The sequence below is a fragment of the Podarcis vaucheri genome (assembly GCF_965113315.1).
Source record: "Podarcis vaucheri genome assembly, chromosome: 3".
In the NCBI taxonomy this organism is placed as follows: Eukaryota; Metazoa; Chordata; class Lepidosauria; order Squamata; family Lacertidae; genus Podarcis; species Podarcis vaucheri.
This window is the reverse complement of record NC_138761.1, coordinates 57366012-57390640: the sequence shown is the minus strand read 5'-3', so window position 1 is coordinate 57390640 and position 24629 is coordinate 57366012. Positions and strand designations below refer to the sequence as shown.

At 39.6% G+C, this 24629-nt stretch overlaps 1 protein-coding gene across 5 annotated transcripts in view; it reads left to right on the top strand.

Moving 5' to 3' along the window:
* SCAF8 (SR-related CTD associated factor 8) overlaps window positions 1–24629 on the top strand; it is a 68878-nt gene that overhangs the window by 25986 nt on the left and 18263 nt on the right. For 2 of the 5 annotated variants that reach the window (XM_082215204.1, XM_082215205.1), the window contains exons 16-20: window positions 299–429; window positions 2179–2323; window positions 3035–3088; window positions 3657–3869; window positions 4674–6327. In XM_082215204.1, the coding sequence (XP_082071330.1) occupies window positions 299–429; window positions 2179–2323; window positions 3035–3088; window positions 3657–3869; window positions 4674–6313 (2183 nt within the window). In that variant the 3' untranslated portion in view covers window positions 6314–6327. Of the gene's footprint in view, window positions 1–298; window positions 430–2178; window positions 2324–3034; window positions 3089–3656; window positions 3870–4673; window positions 7578–8653; window positions 8764–24629 lie in introns of those variants that run through there. The other 3 variants (XM_082215207.1, XM_082215206.1, XR_014217483.1) reach the window with 2 other exon arrangements.

Sequence of the window (24629 nt, the reverse complement as noted above, 5' to 3'; positions counted from 1 at the left end):
GTTGATTTTCTTTACTCTTGTTCTTGTTCACGTGTTAGCCAGGGGGAAGTAGGCCCTTGTATTTAATTTAGTTTTAGATTTTTGTGACTATGCTCCTGCTTGGCAAGTCCGAAAAACTGAGAAGCGGTCTACCACACACAATTATTTGCTCTTGCCTAAGTCTCATACAAGAGAAACAGCCCAGTCCAAATACTACATCATCCACCTAATAAATCTACTATTCAGGTAAGACCAATCGTCCTTTTCTTCCTTTATTGAAACACTAATTAAATCTTATTATCTTGTTTCTTTTCTTAAGAATGGGAAACTGCAAGAAGCTCAGAGACCACGAAAGAGCCTGTGCAAACAACCCAGACTACAACAGTTGACAAGACCACAGCCGTAACAACCCAAACAGAAACTTACACGCAGTCTGTCACTATGCTACAGGTTAGTATTGGACTCAATTCTGTCTTTGCTTTTCTCATCCAGGAAACGTAGCCGAACATGGAATGGGTTATATTCTGTGTCAGCAAGCAGGACTTGAAATTTTCTGATTACAAAAGTTTCTACCCGTCTCGATTATTGCTGCCATCTAGCACAAAAGCCTGACTTTTGCAGCCTGCAAAGCCAGGCAGTTTTTGCTTTCCCTTTTAGCAGAGACTTTTCTTAAGGTTTCTGACCCCTTTCAGTTTGTAGGAGAAGTCCCCCTCATGCCCCATACCATTTGAAAAGAAGAAAGCGAAGAATTGATACTTCTGTTATGGGGTCTTGGCATGGGCGTAGTCAGGCATTATGTTGGGGGGGGGGCAGAACTGAGTTATCTGTGACACGATTGGTCAGCTAAGCATTTTTATTTATTTTTTGACTATTCCCATGGATCTTAAAGCAAGTTGTCCAGGAAGGTTGCTATCCAATACACTGAAGGGCTGCCAACTGCAGAAGGAAGGGGATATATGCTAAAATAGATAGACTACAGGTCCAGCCCTCAAGAGAGCACTCAGTTAGTAAGGGACCACTGATATAGCCAGTCTGGCAAAGAATGAAGGCTCCCAATCTCCCCAGCAGCAGTGGGGAACGACCTGCTGCCAGGGGATAGAGGTTGACAGTAGAGTAAGCCCCCCAAATAGAGACAGTGGACATTCCACCACCCCCTCCATCTTCCATTATAATTTATAAGTCAGAATTAACTCACCTCCAACTCAACACACTTTCCCCCAAGGATGATCGGGATCAAAATCACTCTAGCTTTGATGACACAGAATGAAACCCCTTGTGCTCATCACCAGTGGGCAGATCAGAATGCTCCAGAAACAGGAAGGTGTATAACAGTCTCCTCCAATGCTTCCTGAGCTTGCTGAGCACCCAGGTAACATGGATCACATCATTGTGCTCCTTCTTGTTTCTGGAGCATTCCTATCTGTTCACTGGTGGTGAGAAGAGGTGCTTTGTTTAGAGCTGCTGTCTGATCAGGGGCTAGAAGGCTGCCAGAATAGGCTCATGGACCAGCATTTTGCCAGACAAGAATCTCCTCTGAACCTCTAAGGATAAGTGGTTGCTTTTAGACATCCAGTTCCTATTTTCTTTCTGGATGAGTTTGAAAATTGGATTTCCTGTGAATTTTCATTGTACACTAATGCTCTGCTCACTGCGGGGTCTCATCAGATCTGGGAGTTTGTTTTTGTGAGTTTAATTATTTATGTTTTTGCTTAATTATTTCAGGGATCTCTTTTTCTCTTACTTAGTCATTTGTTTCTTTCAATTAACCAAAATACCTTTGAGTTAGCTTTTTGTGTTAAGGACTTTCTGTATTCACTTAAGCTCCAAAATATTGGGAAATTTCAGCCAATCAGACATGATTTTTAGGCAACATTGATACAGTACAATAGTGCTGGTTGGCTGTTAAGTGACAGAGTAGGGGACCCAAAGTCCCAGATCACTCTGTTCAGTGGAGGAGATCAGAGCAGTGTACAGTAGATTTAGTAAGAAGTAACACTGCAAGATGGAGCAGGCTTAACAGCCTTTAATTCACATTTTGGAAGACCATAGTTACTGTTGTCATTGTGTAGATTTTGATTCTAATTATTACTTATACATCCCAATACTAGGCATGTTTTCCAGAGGAAGTAAATCTGCGTAGCCTTAAAATAATGGGATTATGTAAATATTGAAGACATACTTTACTTTCCTCCTAAACAGATTCCTGTAGCTCCATCTGTGCCAGCAGTTAGTTTAGTACCACCAACATTTCCTGTTACAATGTCTGTCCCTCCTCCTGGCTATAGTCCAATTCCTCCACCTCCCTTCATGAGAGCAAGCTTCAATCCTTCACACCCACCTCCTGGTAAGTTACCTTTATATAATTAAGACATAAATTTATGCATAAATTCACATAGATTGTTCTAATTAAAAGATCCATACTTGGATGTAAACCTCATTGAATCCTGTGGGATTTGCTTCTAAGTAGACATACATAGGATGGGCTGTTGGAGTTAACTGACCTATGTTTATTTAACTTGTAATGCGTAAATGATACTCCTTTATTTCAATAAAATTTATACACCTCAAAGCAGTTTACAAGAAGATGAAACAATAAAATAAAAAACACCTTACAACTGCACTTTAAAACACAAAAGATGCAAAACAGAATATATTGGTTTAAATAATACTGCTTGCTCATAATCTTAATTCAGTCGAGCACTTGCAGATTCCCCAGTTTGCAAATATAGTTGTACCTTTGTTCTCAAATGGAATCCATTCCGGAAGTCCGTCCAACTACCAAAAATGTTCGAAAACCAAGAGGCGGCTTCCGATTGGCTGCAGGAGCTTCCTGCAGTCTATCAGAAGCCACGTTGGATGTTCGGCTTCCTAAAAAATCACAAACCAGAACACTCACTTCCAGGTTTGTGGCATCCGGGAGCCAAAACATTCGAGACAAGGTGTTCGAAAACCAAGGTACGACTGTATGCAGTGAATGCTGTCTTCTATACAAATAAGTTATTCAGATCACTTTTGCTAGCTTTGTCTATTCAGATTTATTCTTTGTTTCTTCTAGGTTATTTGCCTCCTCCAGTTCCACCACCTGTTCCACCGCCGGTAGTTCCAACCCGTAAGTTAGTTTATATCTTTCCTTCTTGTGTCTTCAGTTAGGCAGTGCTCTTTCACCAAACTCCAAAATGGCTCCTACATTTAGAGGACAACTTAAAATACATTTGGTATGTTTGTTGGAGGGAGCTACTGATGAGAATTTTTTTAAAAAATTGTTGTGTATTTATATGGGAATATGTCCTTTTTTAAAATTGTACAGATCAATGTAAATAGTTGTAGCTCAGGAGAAACTTGCCAGCCTCTATTATAGCTACTGTGACAGCAAACTGTTTTTTAAAATGATTTGTTTTCTTGTAAGGTGAAGACAAAGTAAATGTGTGTTTATTTTGTGCTGCTGTAAATGGTAGCTTGATAATACTGCAAATAGTATATTTAGTGATTACTGTCTATAGTTTAGGATTACCAGATTTTTTTATTACATCATTTGCCCATTCACTGTGATACTGCAACATAAGCTGCAATCTTTAACACTTATACTAGGGAGCAAATCCCATTGAATATACTGGGAATTCATTGTGGGTAGGCATGCATAGGATTGTAAGAAGTTGTATGTGTGTTCTGTTTTACAGCTCTTGTACAGTCTTCGCTACCAATTGCTCAAGAGCCAATGAAAGATTATAGCAACCTTGCTCTACCAGTTGGCACTGTTTCTAGTAGTCTTACTACCCCAACTTTATCTTCTGGAAGTGTTTTTACTCCTCTGTCAAGTAACAAGTCAGATTTAGATGAAAAGGGGTCCCATCTTGCAGATCTTCAGATTTCATCAAGTGAAAACAGAGCTGGTAAGTAGCCCAATGAAACTTTACTCATAAAGTTTGTACAACTAGAGTCGTCATTTACCAACTACATGGGTATTCTGAAGGGGTAGTTATTGGAGTAGCTTCTGGTGCCAAGGCCACAAATTGTAAGGTGCTAATCAAGTAATAAAATGTCCCCTGATTTTAAAGCTCACAGTGCATAGCTTAGCTTTCTACATGACATGTTGGTTTTGAATGTGCAACAGATGCAGATACAGCTGCTGAAACGCTGTGTTTTTCTGAGACCAAGAAACATTTTGCTTCTTTTCCCTGGAGGAGTAAAAGATGGATTCATAATGTCTAGAGCTCCATGCTATCTCATATGGATAGTTCCTGTTGTTTCCTACATTCTGGAGTGTTCTACAATAAGATCAGAGTACATGTTACTTTCATTAGCGTTACAGGCCTTTTTAGTAGTATTCATGTGTATTTGTTGTTCCATGTTGGCATTTTACAAAGAATGGCACCAAAATTTTAAATCGCTTTCTGTATTCTTTTATATTTTATCTCAGCTCACATGACTAGGTAGACAGGGAAATATCTCCTCTTTTGATTTTGATTGTGTGACACCCTAGTTAAAATATTTGAGGAGCATTTTTATTATTATTATTTCAAATCCTGCTTAATTCAGTCTGTCCCCAAATTTGAGAAGCTGGGTTTACTTTTTACAAATATGATTTCAAACAGATAAGAAACCAACTGATAAATGTTGATCTTGGTTTAATCTAATTATTTCATAGTATGTACTCTTTTTTCCTGCTGACTTAAATTTTTGTATTTGCCTTTCAGTTCCAGATGATGTTTCAAGCAGTTCTGGACTTACTGGGGGAATGCAGCCACCAAGTGTCTCAACCAGTTCGGGGCTTGTTGGGGGAATACAGCCACCTAGTGTCTCAAGTAGCTCTGGGCTTGTGCAGCCAGCCAGTGTGTCAAGCAGCTCTGGACATTTGACAAGAGTTCAGCCACCTAATGCTTCAAGCAACTCTGGGCTTTTGACGGGTGTCCAGCCTCCAAGTGTCTCAAGCAGCTCTGGACTTCTGGCAGGACTCCAGCCCATGACTGTCTCAAGCAGCTCCAGCCTTCTAATGGGACTCCAGCCACCCATAGTGTCAAGTAACTCTGGGCTTTTGTCAGGAGTCCAGCCACCTATAGTGTCAAGTAGTTCTGGGCTTTTGGCAGCACTCCAACCACCTATTGTATCAAGCAACTCTGGGATTCTGGGATTGCCACCACCGATTGTCTCAAGTAGTTCTGGACTATTAGGATTACCACCACCAAATATTTCAAGTGGCTCTGGACTTTTAGGGTTACAGCCACATGCTGGAATTCAAAATGTACCCCATTTAACTATTGCTAGTCAAAGGTTGCCTGGAATGTCTCTAGTAGATATCCGCTCAGGACTAATGCCACAGCCCCCTGGGCCACGATTTCCTCTCCTGCAGCCTGGAATACCACTACAGCATAGCATTCCTCCTCCAGCAATCCTTGACCCATCCCTTCCTCCGCCTAGAGCTTTCCTTTCAGGAGATTTGTTTACTCAAACAGAGAGACCATTTGGAACTTCCGGTAGACAAAGTGTTGATAACATGTCGAATCCAGATAAAAGGTTGGCACTTGGAGATGACAGCATTCAGCAAGAAGGAGATAGAGACTATCGCTTTCCTCCAGTGGAAAATAGGGAGAACATTAATCGGACCTCTTCAGTGGATATGAGGGATTCAGTTGGAAGGCCACCACTAGATCCAAGAGAAAGTCTTGGAAGACCTCCAGTAGATGGAAGAGAACATCTTGCCAGGCCACACATAGATTTAAGAGAGAACTTTGGAAGACCAGGCATGGAAGGCCTTGGTAGGAGAGACCATTTTGCTTTCAATTCAGATAAGCACTGGGGACAAAGAGGAGATTTTGATGAAAGAGAGCATCATTCATTTCCTACATTTGGTGGTCTTAAAGGCTTCCAGGAAGACCGAGAAAGGTATCGTCAAACAAACTACAGATTTGAAAATCGAAGTGGCCCAACTTGGAACCGGGGACTTGAGCAAGACACTCACAGAGACTTTGACGATCGCCGAAGACCTTGGGAAAGGCAGAGGGACAGGGATGACAGAGATTTTAATTTTGGCAGAGAAATTAATGGAAACAGATTTGGGAGAGAGAGAATACAGAACAACTGGATACCCCCTCCACATCCAAGAGCATTTGAATTTTTTGAAGGTGGCACTTCTCAACAAAAGACTGATAGTGTGCCCCAAGTTAATGGTGAAAATGCAGAGACAGAGAGTCAGCCACCTGCAGCGCAAGTACAGGGTGAACCAGAACTTTATGAAAAGCTGGCAACTTCAAGTGACACAAAAAAAGAGAAGAGTGACACAGAAGCTGAATTAGAAAGTGAACCAGTGGTAGAAAGCACAGAAACTGAGGGGACATAATCATCACTCAGTAGGTAAAAAGATACCTTTTGTAAAGTTGTCATCTCTCTCTGTAATAGATGAATTGCTGACTGGACCTTAGTAGTTCACTTTTGTCTGCCAGAATTAAGTTAATCTAATGTTCATGTTCATCTTTCACTTAAATAGCTGTACAACTGACCTGTATAGAAAATTGTTCTTAATTTGAACATGGTAGGTAAACTTTCCTTCTTTTCTTTTTTCTTTTTTCTGACAAAACGCAAACTTGCCCCACTTGCTTTTACTTCACAAGGATAAATAACAGCTTGTCAAACAAACAAAGACTTCCTATGGAAGAAATTGAAATTTTTAGATACTGCTATTAGGTTGGCCATGGAAATTGTTATACTTGAAAACAGGTGCTGGTGTATCTTGTCCAGGTTTTTAGGCTGCTGCAGAATTTTAAAGCATAGGCAGAGCTGTGATACTATATGTTCCTACAGTTTGGCCAAAAAGAAAAAAAAAAGGAGCATAAATAATACAGAGAATGGTGTGTTCTTGATATTTCTGCATTATAGTCTCTTATTTCTCAAAAGTACGTGTCTGTGATTTGTTGCTCGTACTGCAGTGGGTTAAAAAATTGAAAAATTAACATACATTTTAATGTTTTTTTTAGATGCCAATAAAGCATTATTTGTTTGATAAGCATTCTAGGTATTGTATTTTTTATATACAATCTATAAAATCCTGAATGAAATGTGCTTTAGCTAATTGTTGCAAAAGGTTTATAGTACTCTTGTAAGACCAGTGCAACAATTAAATATGCTACAAAAGCATATGCCTTTCTACTTAAAAGTAAATCATGGAATCGCATTAGTTTGTGTATAACATGTGTATGTAAATATTTGTGTAAAACTGTATGTAGATACCACTGCTTCTGTGTGTGATTGTGTATGTGCACACACTCACAGAATAATGTAGACAGTTAAATAAAACTGAAATGGAATTAGGTTATAAAATGAAAAATTGTCTTTCACCTTCTTTAGATAGCAAGAAGATGATAAAAGCTGATGTGACAGGTTAAATCAAATTAACATTTGCTCTTCTAAATTATGATTGCTTTAGAAGGTGGAGTCCAATATGCTCTGAAGGGAGGGTGTAAAGTAAGATTTTAGTTGTTGTTGTTTTTTAAAGTGTGGTTATGTTTGAAGCAAATATTGAAGAAAATGTTTGAACTGTCCTTTTTTTGTAATAGTTATAGTATTCTGGATAGAAAGTGGTAGCATTAAAATACTTTGTGATTATCTTCTTGCAGTGAATATCTGGTCCATGGTTGTTGCCCAAAACATAATTGAATCTCTTTAAGAACAAAATGAAACAAAACACTATTAGCTTATAACAAGTAGCTGGCCACTTCAGATCATCCTGGCAGCAGTCCTATACATGCTTACCTAGGAGTGAAACTTTCTTCTGAGTAGCCATGCATAAGATTGCTCTATTACTAAAATGGCTACCATGCCAGTAATTAACACTTATATGTCCATTTGATTAGTTATGCATCTTATATCTGTTAGATGAGGCTGCAAAAAAATCCCAGGTATCTGGTTGTCGAGCTCCTTAAATATTAGGTACTACCATCTAGTAGTTTATATTTTTAGCAGACCAGTTTCTAAAAATTTAATGCAGCCCCCAAAATGTGATTCTTTGTACTAAAAGATTAAAATATTTTTAGGACCTGTTAGTTGCCAAAAAATAGACAGGTTGACATCGTACTGTCATATGGTCCTTTCTTTTTTTAAAAAAGCAAACTTTATTTTCTACATTTCTTATTCATCCTCTCACAATACAACCTGGTAAAAGAATATGGGTGGAACTCAGTATTACTCCCCTGACATTTATCAGTAGAATGGAAGGCTATTTGAGACAATTCCCCCTTCCTGCATAATCCTAAAGTCTGTTCAAGAAGATTGGGAAACCCTCTAGACCAAATTATGGAGGCAGTGCAGACTGATGGGGGGAAGAGCAACCACCACAAATTGTCTTCCATTTTCTGACAGATGTCTTCTATTAGCAAAGCAATGCTATTTGGATCCCACCTTTTAATAATAACGTTGAGAGTGTTGCAGTAAACTAACATTTTATATAGAAAATAGATGGAGAAGCAATGCTTATCTGGCAGGTCTTACAAAGTTAACTTTTCCCCCTAAGAAGTTGAAATAATGCAATACTTGAAAAGAGTCCATGAATAACTAGAACACAGCCATTAATAGAAGGTATCTTTTTGTTGCCATGATGTTTAGTAATTGCTGTATGGGAAGGGAAATCCAATTTACAGTTACATTGCTGCTTAGGAAAGCTTGAGTTCTCTATCTTTCATTCCAGAACGGAAACCTGTACACTATTGTCTGTTGATATACATTAAAAATGCTCCAGACTGTTGATGGTCTGGCTGTTAAAATGGATTCAGATTCATTGGACTTTCACATTTTAAGGTAATTTTCAAATTGTAGTGAAGGAATTGGGTCACTTTTATTGACACATCAGTGTGATCCTGCATGTAATCCTGAAGGGTTTTTGTGTGCTAATCTGGAATAATGTAACAGGTTGAATGTCTTTGCCTTTCCCTATTTTGGGAGAAAGATTGTTAAATATTCTTGCTGGAACTGGTGTTATCCAGATTCCAGCAGTCTGGATGTTTGTCAAGTGCTAGATTCTGGATAGAAAGTTTGGCCTAAGTGATGAGCTGTGTTAGGCAATTCTGCAGGTCTTTAAGACTTTAGCAGTTAAAATAATGAATGTAGCAACACTGGTATTAGTATTTAACTGATTAGAATCTATACATCAATACAATTGCATACAGAATGGTATATTTGTGAGTACTGTCGCTTATTATTGGAATAGGCTAAGTAAGAAAGACAAGACTCCTGCCTTTTATTATTCAACAATATGTATGTTTTCAACCAAAGGTTTTAGTTATGGTTAAATTAGTCTGAGTTGTGGCATTCTCTTGAGACAAAATTCAAAAATTGGGATCCAAGTCTGGTCTCTGAGTCTTCTAGTTGAAAGGATCTGTTTTGTTCTTTGTGATGCTAGCTAGAGTCAATAGCTTTAGTAAGTGGAATTATATAGTGACTAATCTGTCAATTAGATCATCAGCTTTAATGGCAAACTAAAGTTTTTCACCCAGATTGTTTAGTAACGTTGAGGAAGTGTTGCTGGACAGATCTTTCTTCCCTGTTATTTTGTACCCACACATAGCAGATATTTTGCATTTTAGGTTGAAATTGCTAAGGGCTTTTTTAGTAATATGACACAATCAAGTGAAGCAACTGGCAGTATTCTTTCACTGATGGCATAATGGCTTTTAGCATGTTAATTTTGACTGTGATGTGGTGTTATAATAGGAAATATATTCCAGATTCCCAAATAGGTAGAGAAAATATTTTGCAAGTTTAATTGATCAATAAAATTATTCTCCTACAACTCAATACTTTGACAGCACTGCATGAGGATTAATTAAATATGTTGTTTCATTCTGTTTAAAATAAGCTAACTCATATTGACCACGAATACACATGGAATATTACAGCTGACAGTCCATCCAGTATTTTGCAGTTTCTTAGGAAAATGCATTGACAATCCCCGGAAAGTAAATTCTGTTGGTTAAAATTGATCTTCACTCAGTGACTACATTTGAACATACATAAATTATCTCGACATCTGATAGGCATGGTTCTGATTCTGTTGCAGTTCATAAACCTGTAAGTCATCAGTAACACTTTGCATAGTTCCTATAATTAACGTAAAATCATATCCTCATAATCAGAACTACTTTAAACAAAGCGTATATTTGGATTATTCATCTAAAACCTCTTGTTTCAAATCACAAGTGATTAAGCCAGTAGACTTATTTTTTAAAATATGTAAGCTGTTTTAAGACATCAGTCAGATTATTTAATAATAAAACTTGACTTTCTTTGTTTCCTGGTTTTTACTCTTATAGCATTGTTTGTTCAGAACTAACTCCGTTGAGTTCAGTGGGGATTGCAGTCTTGGCATTCAATGAAATTTAACCTTCGGGGGCTTGTGCTTGTTCACTTTTAAAATAAGCTATCTTGGTCTTATTTATGGAGTACAGCTGATAAGTTTTTGCACTCCCTACAAATGTGATTTTCAGAAATGGCATTTTGAAAATGATAAGCAGATATAATTGTTCTTGAACAGTTTCTCAGGCAAGGAAGAACTGAGCTAGTTTACCTCTGAAACCCACAATTTCTGAAATTTTTACTTTTGAAAGCTCTTTTGCTTTTACCTCACTTTTCTCCACTTAGTCCTCATGTTTGTTGTAAATCGTACCCAACCATGGAACGACCTGAAAAGTGAAAATGATGTAACAGCAATTTTCTCATGCTAAGCACCGAATAACCTTTGTGTATTTGTACTTTTGAAACACTGCATATTTTTGTAACAGATCAGTTCTTCAGTTTATCATGAAGCTTGGGATTGGAACCTTTAGAAGCATGGATAGATGGAAAATTTACAATCCCAAGCTAGATTTCAAAGCTTGTGTAAGCATGCAACATTTCTTGTTTTTCCCTTTCCTGTCCACTTTCAGTGCAGACAGACATTAAAACTACTGTAGAGTTAAATACATGGCATGCAAACAGCCCCAGAGACACAGGGAAGAATGGTGCGTAGTACATGCTGGATCACCTGATTCAGGACTTCAAAGTATATATGGGATAAAGTATCCTATTTGTTGGAGTAGTCACAGGTGTTTTTCTGCCAGACCTCAAGCGACTCTAAAATAGAATTAGTTGTAAGTGTTGCTGCTGTCCCACAAAGTTACACATGGTGACAAGATGGAGCAAATGGTGAATGGAAACTACTCTTATATGTTATTTTACTTACGTTTATGGCCAGTGCTGAAGAATTTTCTCTTAATGCATTAGAAAAATAAGTAAAATACCATAGGACTGCCATAAATGTAATGTTTTGAAATACGCTTGCACTGTGAGCAGAATACTCTTGCACTGATTATGACCTAGAACATTGTGTCCTTAGTTTAATTCTGCCAAAAAATACTTTCATTAACATGAACCCAGTGTAGGGCATTTTTGGTCCGCAGGCATAATTAGGTCCACCAGGCCACTGTAGCCAAGCAACACCCACCAGTGCCATTATATGATGCCAGTTGTAGGACAGGTAAGGATGTAGCTGTCAGGCTTCTGACATGCTATGCAAGAGGCTTGTGAAACTGTGTTGCACTTATGCACAGCTGATTGCTGCACTTACGGAGCACTATGCATAGCAAAGCCCCTCATAGTCTTTTCATGGGCTACACCTTTACCCACATGGTTTGAAAGTAAGTTGTGAGCAAAAACAGGTCACCTGATGTCAAAGCATCAGATGATTAACAGCTAGGGGGCCTCATCCACCTGACAGACTTGGCCTGTGGGTGGTGGGCTGAGGGAGATAACAATCTGGCCTACTAGTTAGATCCAATTCCTCACCCATGATGTAAAGTAATAAAAGTGCATATAAATGTGTACTAAATAAAGCATACATTTATTTCCATCAATTTAAAGGTTTTGACTGAGATAAATGCATGAATTTTTGCAGTCAAACATGCAGCTGTTTAATTTTCATAACAATGCTCATGTTCAATGCAGCAGCAAATGTATTAAAACATTGAAAATCACAACTCCAGTTAAAAACAGCACAAAAAACTAACTAAAGCTTTTTTAAAAAATCAGAAAACAATGAAATGCAGAGGTTAAGATGTAAAGGGGAGGGGGAATACATTTAATACTCCCATCAGCGGGTGGCGCTGTGGTCTAAACCACAGAGCCTAGGGCTTGCCAATCAGAAGGTTGGTGGTTTGAATCCCCACGATGGAGTGAGCTCCCGTTGCTCGGTCCCTGCTCCTGCCAACCTAGCAGTTCAAAAGCAGAAGTGCAAATAGATAAATAGGTACCGCTCCAGCAGGGAGGTAAACAGCGTTTCCGTGCGCTGCTCTGGTTCACCAGAAGCAGCTTAGTCATGCTGGCCGCATGACCCAGAAGCTGTCTGCGGACAAACGCCGGCTCCCTCAGCCAGTAAAGTGAGATTAGTGCCGCAACCCCAGAGTCATCCGCAACTGGACTAATCCAACCCAACAGGATAGTTAGTTTTTTACTTTCCTGGAGTAGATATGTCTATGCTATTCAGTTTTGGCAGTTTATGCTTACAGGATGGTAAGGAAATACAGAATCTTACTGAAGGAAAATGTTGAGATTTTCTTTTTTTTTTTAGTGGGGAAAACATCATGCATGGAAATACAACATTGACAAAGGTGTTGCTGTAACCAGCTTTAGCTAAGGGCCCAGCCACAATTTCTAGTTGAAATCTCCAAAATTTGGAGCTGCTCCAGGCTGTCTTTGTTGTGTGTGTGGATGGTATTTAACAACTGCATCCCATCAGTGCAATGATTTTTGTTTGCACAATAGCACTCCCCCTGTGTGGGGGGGGGGATGTTCCGTTCCACAAAAAAAAAATCTGTGCACCAGTGGAACAAGAGACTTAGCACTGCATTGGATTCTACCCAGCATCTTCTGTTGCCATTACTACACTTCTGTTGACCTGCTTAAAGTGCAGGCATGCTTGCTTCTCAGTAAGGGGCGGTTTTGGAGCTATGTGGTTAGAGAAGCACAGAACATGGTACCTCTGTTCTAAATGGCCTTGAGAAGAAGTACTGGTATTAAATAAGCTTATTGCTTGTGGGGATGTTTTCCAGTTCTAGGCAATGTGGGGGCAGAGGAGGCTGCTCCTCCCCTCCTGAAGAAAAGCATGTAGGATGGAAAGGATGTTTGAGCCTTTTGTTAGTCACCTATCCCTCCTCTGCAACTTGGTCCCCTCTGAAACTTAACACATTGTTAATAATTAAAAAAAACTCACATGGATTTGCATATGCTAATGTATATGTATAGGTAGAATTTCAGAAATAATTACTATTAATGTAATTAATGTGATTCAACTGATACGTCCAGTCAGCAGAAGGACTTCAACTTGCACAGTGGTTCTCTCCCCACTGTGTCCCATATGAACTTCTTGGCTCTTTTATTATGTCTCTTTGCTTTGCTATCACCACAGCCCTTTTCTTTCCAGCATTATAGATGGTTCATTTTTCTATCTTTTCTTGTTTCCCCATTGCCAAGGCTTGTTCCGCCTTGGATCCTGAAAGAAGTTTAAATATGGTCCAGTTGCTCAGATTTTACTTTTGATGCTCAGGCAAATAATATCCTTTGGCAGATATTAGATATCATAGAGCACTGAGGACCTGAAAAAGTATCCTGTGATCACTGGTACAATGAGGATCCATTCTCCAAGATGTCTCTCTTTTCCCCGAAAATCGTGGGTTTCCTCTCTGCTAAAGTTTTGTAAAACTGAAGATATAAGCTCTAGAACATCAGATTCTCACTCACCATGTCACCAACTTCTCGTCAGTAATTATAGTTTTTCTTCAAGAGTTTGAAGTGATTTTAAAAATGATTTTAAAAATCACTAGTAGAATTTGGAGTCAATCTTTCCTCTGCGGTTTTTGTTTTAAGAAAAGACAGGTCGACACCAGCTTTAGAAAACATGCAATATCCCTGTTGATAGCTGAAATGCTATTGTTTGGGGCTCCAGTCAGTGTGAATCAAGACACTTGTAGTGGTGCTTCAGATTTGCAGATGGGAAGGAAAGTTTTTGCCTGTATGCATTCAGCATTCTGTATGTCCTAGAAACTCTCAGGACCATTTAAAAGAAATATGCAAACTAATACACTTCTGCATACCTGTTTCCCCAAGTGCAGGGAAACCACTATTTTATTTTTGGGTGGCCTCATTTTGCTTCCTGACTGATAGGTGCTTAATTACCTAGTTCAGTATTGGAAGGAGTAAAGCATTTGAATTACATTTAATGGTGATAATTTTATTCATTTGTGGCGCCTAAAATATATACTATAGTCTCTGCATTGCTCATCTGACTAAAAATACAGCAATTAAGTTGATGCCAATAAATCCTGTGCTATTAGAGAACTGTTCATGAATTCAAAGTACAGACTCATAGAGGAGGCTATTCTCTATATCAGAGAATAGCCCATACGTGCCCATTTGCTTATTGAATCTATCTAAGTCAGTGCTGTGGGCTGCTTTCTTAGGAAGCTTCCTTATACTGTGTCCTTAGATCCATGTGGCTTTCTCCATATCTGGTACCTGATCTTTTATTTAATTGGTGGTGCCAGGAATTGAACCAGAGACTTGCAAAAGCATGTGCTCTGCCACTGAGTTATGTTCCCTTCCAAATGCACTTGAAGCCGTGGGGCTAAGCTCCTTAGAGCAGGGATAGGCAACCTAAGGCCTGTGGGCCAGATGTAGCCCAATCGCCTTCTCAATCCGGCCCACAGACGGTCCGGGAATCAGTGTGTTTTTACTTGAGTAGAATGTGTGCTTTTATTTAAAATGCATCTCTGGGTTATTTGTGGGGCATAGGAATTCGTTCATTCCTCCCCCCCCCAAAAAAAAAAATTGTCCGGCCCGCCACATGGTCTGAGGGACAGTGGACCAGCCCACGGCTGAAAAAGGTTGCCTTAGAGGGTATTCTGGCTCTTACACAATCTGAAAACAAACCTTTTCAAATGTAAGAATAAAGTGTGCTTTTGCTATTTGGGAAATATCATCTGCTATCTGAATCATATCCGCAAGAAGTGCACAAAAGATCCACCACTGTGTGTAAATTGGGCTGTGTCAGATTGTTGGGAGACATGCGACAAGCATGTAAACTGTTAGGAATTCTAGTTGATTCATCAATACAAGGGAACATTGGATAACCACAGCATTGATTCCCGAATATGAAATGCACATGAAAGGTGACTAATGAAAGTTGTCAAATTGCTCTTGAAAGGGGTGTGTAGATGCTGAAGAAGTGAAGCAGTTAATGTGGATGTACAGTTGGGAGTTTTTGAAAAAGGTATCTGAGCTTGCTTTTGGTTCTTTATCTGGCTTCATTATACTTAGCACAAGTACACATGGCCACCAGAATGCTATGTTCTTCAGGGCTATTTGTTCATTTTGATACTCCCTGGTGCATGCAAACCATTTCCCATTACTCACTGTCCTACAAGTCATCATTACACTGGTACCTCAGGTTACATACGCTTCAGGTTACATACGCTTCAGGTTACAGACTCCGCTAACCCAGAAATAGTGCTTCAGGTTAAGAACTTTGCTTCAGGATGAGAACAGAAATCGTGCTCTGGCGGCGCGGTGGCAGCAGGAGGCCCCATTAGCGAAAGTGGTGCTTCAGGTTAAGAACAGTTTCAGGTTAAGAACGGACCTCCGGAACGAATTAAGTACGTAACCCGAGGTACCACTGTATGTCTGAACCAAAAGAAAGGGCAGCTTTTGTGACACTTTAATCAGCATTGAAAGAATATTCTCTTACTATTTTTTAGGGTAAGACAAAAGGCAACAAATGTTCCTATATTCAGGAAAGGACTTCCTAAACGGGAATCCATTTTCCCTAAGTGACATCATTTTAGTGCATATTTTCTGATTGACCAGGATAACCCGTGTAACTAGTCCAGGACGTACTGCCCTCTCTGACTTAGTTGTGGTGCCCTCCATCAGGTGGCTTTGTAGCTAGCTACCCAAACTGGGATTACAGCATCATGATATCATTGTGTTTATTATATTGTCTCTGATTGGCTGGGATCACTCTGGAAAGGACAGACCCATAAATGGTAATTGAAGAAGCATCATATGGGGGTGGGGGGGGGAGCAAGTGCCCATGGATAGCAGGGATGGATGAGTAATCCATTTAGTCCAAATACTGAAGCAAAGTGACCTAAATTGCCAGACTTGCTTATAGATTTTGGTTCTTGTGCTGAAGTTTTTAGTCCAAAAAAAAAAATCCATTTTAGGGGGAAATGCATTAGAAAGTATACAAAAGGAAGGGGGAAGACTGCATGCAAAATGCCTATATAATGTAACCAGTTTAAGTGTTTCATGGTTGGTTGGTTCTTTTAAATGTACAAAACTTGGGATGGATGAACCTATGATTGAACACACTCAGAACTGATAAAGAGTGAAAATAAACTGATGTGTCCATCTGTAAAGAACAGGATCAAAAAAGGTGAAAATGTAAAGGGTATGTCTACCCACTGAGAGTGCTACTTTCATTTTGAAAAGTGGAAACAGAAATTTTCAGCACTGTGCTAACACTACATTCCTTCAGTAGCCTATAAACGTAAGAGGTAGGTTAATGCCAGCCCACCTGTACAATGTTTGGCTAAAAATAGAAGTGAAAGAGCTTAGTTTTGTTGTATCTTATTTTTGAAGGCTTTAATTTTTTTTTAAGAAACTTGATAGGCAGCCAAGAAATGGTACATGCCTTTTCTTACATTTCCATTACCCCTTCCACCCACAGTGTGCATAGCCTAGCATTATAATCAAACCAAGTATGCATTAAACTGTCATCCCTTAAGGGGAAAAATGTCTTCTAATAGGGCCTGAAAGTGATCTCAAAAGCAATTCCTAAGTTTTCAATTGCTTCTTAAAATATAGCTGCTGTAAAGTTTGCCCATAATTGCCTTTCACGTTTTCATGAAATATTTTCTGTGCAGTAAAATAGAATTCAACTCACAGTTGTAAATGAGAAGCAGGGGCCAGCAGGAAATATCGTTTTAAAGAATCGGGTATAAAGAGGAGACCCTTGGTTCAGTTGTGGGAAAATTGGGATATTTATGTCAAGAGAGATTTCAGACTATATAAAATGATTGTATCAATGATACAATTTCATGGAAGAGACATTTACTAAAATTATGTGTGTGTTAGTTACAAAAGGAAATTGACCTTCATAGCTGTGTATCTGCAGCTTACCTAAAGATTTATTGGTGGTGTCTTCTTATTAATATATATGGAATTACACTGTAATTAAGGGGAGGGGGTTTCAGTTGAGCTTACTGCAATATGGCAGAATTATCCCTCCTATTCAGGCAGTACCATGGAAAAAGCATAGAATGGCAACTAACAGAATAATATCTAAGAAATCGCATGCCATTGTCCAAGCTATTAAAGCAGTTTGAATAAGAATCCAATGCCTGGATCTAAAACTCACTCCAGTACCTATCATCTGTTTTTCTGGCTATTCTACACTCTTATAATTGCTCTTTTTTTACCACTGCTCTTTTTTTACAACAGTAAAAAAGAAAGGAGATAGGGAGATAAAACCATAAGGATAGAAAAGAAAGATAGCTGTAGTGTAGTGTGAAGGAGAAAAGTAAACTGAAAATAAAGCTGTACACCCTCTTCCATTCTTTTACTCATTCTGCATCATTTTTTATCATTAACAACCTAATCTTGTGGAAGGTGCACTTGGTATCTCTGCCATTCACCACTGACTTCACACAGGTCACTGTGACACGTCCCAGTGTCAGTATGTGTTACATGTCTCAGTATCTTCTTCCAAAATAGCCCAAGTGTTTCACCATATCCAATAACACTTGCTGATCCTTCGGCATCTTTGTACAGCTTTTTTTAAATCTTCCTCTCCAATCCAGATACCAAAGTCATGTGTTGGCTGTCATTATATTCAGCAGCATATCCAAGCAGCCTTTGAAGAGCAGGATTGTACCATTGCTGTCATCCATTTTAGTTCATCATGGCTGCTCTCATGTTTGCTGAAATTGATGGTTCCTTGGATCTAGCAAGACCCAGGTTAACATTTTGAGATGTGATTGTTGAATAAAGGACATTTTGAATATTCTGCTATAACGTAGTACCCATTTGTACGGTATCTCAGCTCTTGTCCTAGATAGATACCAAAGTATATCTCTATTTGTCAAAGATAGCCAGGATCCAAAGGCTTGAAAGCAACATTCTGCACATAGAATCATAGAGTTGGAATAGACCACAAGGGCCATCGAGTCCAACCCCCTGCCAAGCAGGAAACACCATCAGAGCACTCCTGACATATGGTTGTTAAGCCTCTGCTTAAAGACCTCCAAAGTAGGAGACTCCACCCCACTCCTTGGCAGCAAATTCCACTGTCGAACAGCTCTTACTGTCAGGAAGTTCTTCCTAATGTTTAGGTGGAATCTTCTTTCCTGTAGTTTGGATCCATTGCTCCGTGTCCGCTTCTCTGGAGCAGCAGAAAACAACTTTTCTCCCTCCTCTATGTGACATCCTTATATATTTGAACATGGCTATCATATCACCCCTTAACCTCCTCTTCTCCAGGCTAAACATGCCCAGCTCCCTTAGCCGTTCCTCATAAGGCATCGTTTCCAGGCCTTTGACCGTTTTGGTTGCCCTCCTCTGGACACGTTCCAGTGTCAGCGTCCTCCTTGAACTGTGTTGCCCAGAACTGGACACAGTACTCCGGGTGAGGTCTGACCAGAGCAGAATACAGTGGCACTATTACTTCCCTTGATCTAGATGCTATACTCCTATTGATGCAGCCCAGAATTGCATTGGCTTTTTTAGCTGCCGCGTCACACTGTTGGCTCATGTCAAGTTTGTGGTCAACCAAGACTCCTAGATCCTTTTCACATGTACTGCTCTCAAGCCAGGTGTCCCCCATCTTGTATTTGTGCCTCTCATTTTTTTTTTCCCCAAGTGCAATACTTTACATTTCTCCCTGTTAAAGTTCATCTTGTTTGTTTTGGCCCAGTTCTCTAATCTGTCAAGGTCGTTTTGAAGTGTGATCCTGTCCTCTGGGGTGTTAGCCGCCCCTCCCAGTTTGACATGCACCAGAACTTTTCAGGCTACTCCTTCCCAATGAACCTCCCCAAATTCTGCTCTTGGAAGTTTAGTGGATTCTTCTCAGCTGCATTTGATGCTGTGTAATGGGATGAAAAAGAAAATGGACAGCAAACTATTTTGCTGTCTGACCTAGGACACAAGAACTTTCTTTATGCCACATCAGAACATTGGTCCATGTAGCTTGTTGCTCTCTCCACTGATTGACAGAAGTTTTTAAGGGTTTCAGACAAGAGCCTTTCTCAGTTGAACATGGAGATGCTGAGGATTGAAATGTGAAGCTTTGGCATGTTCTACCACTGAGCCGTAGCTCTTCCCCACTTCAAGTTAATCAGACGTTGATTTAAAATTATCCTGGATCAATATAAGCAGCCAGTCTCTTGGGGTTCTTTAAAAATATATTTAAAATAAAATAAAATAAATGACCAGTAGCACCTTAGAGACCAACTAAGATTGTTCTTTAAAGTTACACCTCAAGTTACAGTGGATCATTGCATGCTTGCACTGAATTTTGAGCTCCATATAAGCTAAGGGGCATGGAGTATCGTTTATGCTGTCTGCTAACTTCAGCTGTAAATTAATCACTTCATTATGTAATCCAATTAGATACTGCATTAATTGGAAAGCTGGTAGTATCAACACACAGCTTCTCATGCAAATAAGTACTTTATTGTTTTCAGGGCTTAACCCTTGATTTCTTTGTGCTCTATTTTTGGAAGATTCTTTTTATTCATTTTATTTCATTCTGTTTGTGGAGTGCATCTTATGGAACATCTTGGAGCAATAAAAATATCAATGATAAAAGAACACAATATCATATATATCAAATCCAATACCTGAGGGGGGGGTCCTCCACTTAAAAGACATTTTGAAATAGGGAGGTCTTCACTGAAAAGACAAAAAAGACACCACTGGTCTGATATGTAAGAGGAGGGAGTTCCAAATGGTAGGTGCCGCCACACTGAAAACCTGATTCCAACAGCATGTGGAACAAACCTCCTGATGAGATGATTTCTGCAGGATGCCTCCTTCACAGCACAGTGAACAGTTGGATGTAAGCGGTGAGCCCATCTTTTAGGAGGACAAATTTCATCAGTACTTCTGTCAACATTAAAATCCAATAATAAGATAATAAATTGGATTAATGTGACTTGAACAAAATCAAAGCTGTGAGACACTGTAACACACATTTCCCGGAATTCTGTAGATTTAGTCTCTGATTAACGTGACTTGCAATGATCACCTTATTATTAGCAAATTTCTGCTTTGGTTGTAAGATAGGAGATAATAAAAATCCATTTTGCCTTTTTTTAAGACTACATTTCTGCAGCATACTGGTGGTGTGGGGTATTAATATCAGGTTTGTATAACAGCAGATATCTGATCACAGATTTAAACAGTAGTTTAAAACATTAGACCACTGTAAATAATTTCTTGATTTGTCAAATAGCATTGACACATAAGGGATTTTAAAAGAAAATCACAATTGCTGTCTCCCTGAAAGCAACCAATTCAAAATTACTTCGTGACAACACCGCTTAGAGATTGCTGATTAAGCAATATATAAATTATTGAAGTAAATGGACAATAAATAAAATGACAAGTAACCAGTTCCTTTAAATAGCATTCTTTGGTTTATTCTGGACCCATGCTATGTCACAAATTTTGTCAGTTTGTTGAACCCTCAGACTTCAAAATTTTATACTGTATAATGATTTTGTAGTGCCTAATGAATGAATACAACAGCTTTTCACCAGTGATCTAGTTCATGATACTATAATCCCCGAAAAGCTCCAGTCATGTCCTGTTAATGCTGTCTATATCTTACCTTGAGAGCTGTGTGGTTGCTGCCACTACTGTGGTTACTCCCAAACCGCCCTCCAGAATAATTACATCTGTCATTTTTTATTACTCTTCATATTTATACCCTGCCATTCCTCCATTAGGATCCCAGGGTGGTGCATAGATCAGCAAAGAATACAAATAAAATTACAACCTTGAAAACCTGCAATAGCGTCAGTAAAATACAGAACTGGCATTGCAGTTTTCAAAGAATAACAGGCCATCAGCCAAATCCACCCTTCCCTAAAGCCCCTGGATAAACAAGTGGATCTTTAGCTTTTGGTGGAATAATGTTCGTGTGGGCCACAAGCACATCTCTGTCGGGATACTGTTCCACAGTCAGGATGCCATTACAGAGAAGGCCTAGCCCCATGTCGCCACCAGTTGGGCCAGTGGGAGACACTGTTACTTGTGTGGTTGTGTATCACTCTCCTTACGCATCTGCTTAATGGGTCAGATACTGTTACCATTGCATGTAACTATACAATCCACTATTGTCACATAAGTAGGAGGTGTAAATGCTGCCAGGAGCAGCTTAGAGCGACTTGGAGGAGTAGAGGCAATTGTGCAGCTAAAACAGTGTCTAAATGGCTTCAGAATGGAGTCTGTTTGCACATAATGCTAAAATCATGGTTTGGTACACGGGTGGAGAGCCTGTGGGCCTAATTAGGTCTGGCATGGGTCCCAATTTGGCTGGCGTGGCTATTTCCCCCAATCCATGTAACCTGCCCCACACCTGATGTCGTATGTGATGACAGCCAGAAATGCAGCTGCCAACGAACAATTGAGAGCCTTACAAGTGCTCCCTGTTGTGCCTTGGCAAGGGAGGCTTGAAGTCAGAGCCAAGCAGGTGATTGGTGGTGACAGCAAGCCAGCAGCGGATCAGCAGTTCAATGGTGTTCACCACCAGGAGCTTCATAGCATAGCCAATCCCAGCAGATTTCTATAAACTCCAACCCCTCCTCAGTTCTTGCATGAACCAGGAATACAGTGATACCTCGCAAGACAAATGCCTCGCAAGACGAAAAACGTGCAAGACGAAAGAGTTTTCCGTTTTTTGAGTCGTTCCGCAAGACGAATTTCCCTATGGGCTTGCTTCGCAAGACGAAACGTCTTGCGAGTTTGTTTCCTTTTTCTTAAAGCCGCTAAGCCGTTAAAAGCCACTAAGCCTCTAATAGCTGTGCTTCGCAAGACGAAAAAACCGCAAGACGAAGAGACTCGCGGAACGGATTAATTTCGTCTTGCGAGGCACCACTGTACTGGTTTACAACGTTGGTTTGTTAAACAAGCCAGCTTCATAAATTATGGTTTGAAATTGCTTGACTCAACAATTAGCCATCATTTATTGTAAACCAAGATTCCAGATACAATGGAAGGGTCTTCTTTTGTGTGGCATTGCCCTTTCAGGATTCTGCTCTGAGGAGAACTAGCATTGAATACCACCCACATGCTAGAATACATGTGTGTTGATAGTTGGGAGGGGGTATAATTCTGGATGCTTTTGTTGAAATGAGAGACAGAAATGGCTTGCTAAGTGTTTCTGTTTTTCTCTCATGCTCTTTACACAATTCCCTATTTCCTTTGAAAGAGATTTTTTTTAAAACAATGTTATCATCACCAGCAGCAGCAGCATTGTAGTGGGACTAGAAATGTATCCTAAGAGTGTGTTTGTTGCTCAATTCCCCATTTACCGGTACTTCAGGGGAGATTTTTTCTTGTTACCAATATCATCATCACCATCATCACTGTAGTAGCTGTAGTAGCACTGCAGCCTGGGTGTTCTGCTTCATGCTTTTGCTATTCATCATCTTGGACTATATCATCCTCATTCAACTCAGTGTTGCAGAATGAATGTTTTGTTAACATCATTATTGTGCTCACAGCACAGTATAGGTGACTTATTGAAATTAATGTCCCTAACTAATTAATTTCAGTGGGTTTACTCTGAGAAAAATCTACTTTAATACCATTGTGCGTGTACTAAGCGTTTGTAAAAATGCAATTATTAAATGCTCACAGTATCTTTGTAAGGGATGGATATGAGGAGAAACTTCCTGACCCCATTGACCAAACCCCCACAATCTCCTAGCCATCCTACCAGGTCCAGGGGGCAGCAGTTGCCACAAAGGAAATGTCCTCTGAGGCATGTAGGAAAAGGGGAGAGAACCTGTAAGCTTGATCCTTTGTTCTATGAGACACATCTACACAGCACAAAGCATCCTGTTAAGCTTATTATTTATCATGTTTTAGGACAGCAAGGGGGCCAAGGAGGAGTTTTCAGTAGCTGCCAGGATATTCTAGAAACACTTTCCTAAAAAGATTAACCAAACCCAAATCTGTGCATTTTCCAAAAATATTGCAGTACCTTCTTATTACTTCCATTGGTTTCTGGCAACCAGAGAAAGGATGGTAAAGAAGGTGGAGATTTAACATTTGTAAGGTTCTGTTTATTATATGCTTACGGGTTGCCTATTAAATGTGGAAGGACTGGAACTCCAAAAGAAATAGATTGAATGAAAGACTGGCTGGTGTAAGGCCACAAACTTGGTGGTATTAATATTTCTTTATTTACCTCTTTAAATGATGTTGCTAGGCAGTTTGGTGCTTTCTAGTTATCTTACTAGCAAATTATTATGTACACAGTGCAGAATAGCAGCAACTTTTCTTTTTGATGTACAGGAGAGAGGTCCCATTTCTATGAGGGGTGTGTGTGCACGCACTCCTTTTTGCTCTAGATGAGTGTAGGGCAGGGGTTGCTGACATGGTTGGACTGCAGCCCCAGTCAGTATGGGCAGTGGTTAGAGATGATGAGAGCTGTAGTCTCGGAACATTAGGAGAGCACCACATTGGTTATTCATGTTTCTACAAGTCAGAAATAACATATTCTTTCCATATACGTATGTAATACACGGTGCACACATCCTCGCCTGTAAGCAAGCTTTCAGCAGCTATAATGACAGTTTACATACATTCTACCCACCCAACACTTTTATCTCTCTCTACCCCCCACCCAAGCCACAGTTGAGGACAGTATCCCCACTGTGTATTTAAGATTGTCAGCAATTTGGTAGCAAGATTAGTCTCTTCTGTTTATGTAACTCTGGAAGGTGTTGCATACACTATTAGTGTAATGCTAATAATTCAAATTCTTAATAAATGTAGGTAAGCATAGTAGTTGAAGTCTTGCAATGCTCATTCTTGTTCCCCCAATTTTATCCCAGTGGCAGCAGTCTGCCACACAGCTTGTCAGAAGTCTGGAATCTTTACGGATCACATTTGCTTGTACCTGTGTGCATGCAGTCTTGCCAAAAGCCAGAAAGGCAAGTTTTACATCAGGTTATATCTGGTTTTTTTAATAATAATAATGCAGCCACACAAAACTAAAACATGAATAGAATTGGTAGCTTCTATTGTTAATCTTAGCAGTTTTGCATCTTGCCTTTTTGCCACAACTAGAGGAAGATGCTCCCTGCAACTTGATGCTCTTTCATCCTGTACTTACGATGATAGCACCCAGCAATAAGGTGCCAAAGGTCTATTATTTTGTTGTACCATGTGTGGAGAGCAGTATTTTCCTCTTCTTGAGGAATGCCAACTTCCATTTTGCATTAAGACCGGGATGGGGAACTTGTGCCCGTTCTGATATTTTTGGATTTCCAACTCCCATCAGCTGCAGCTGGCATGGCCAATGTAATCCATTAACATCTGGAGGGCCACTGGTTTCCCATCCCTGC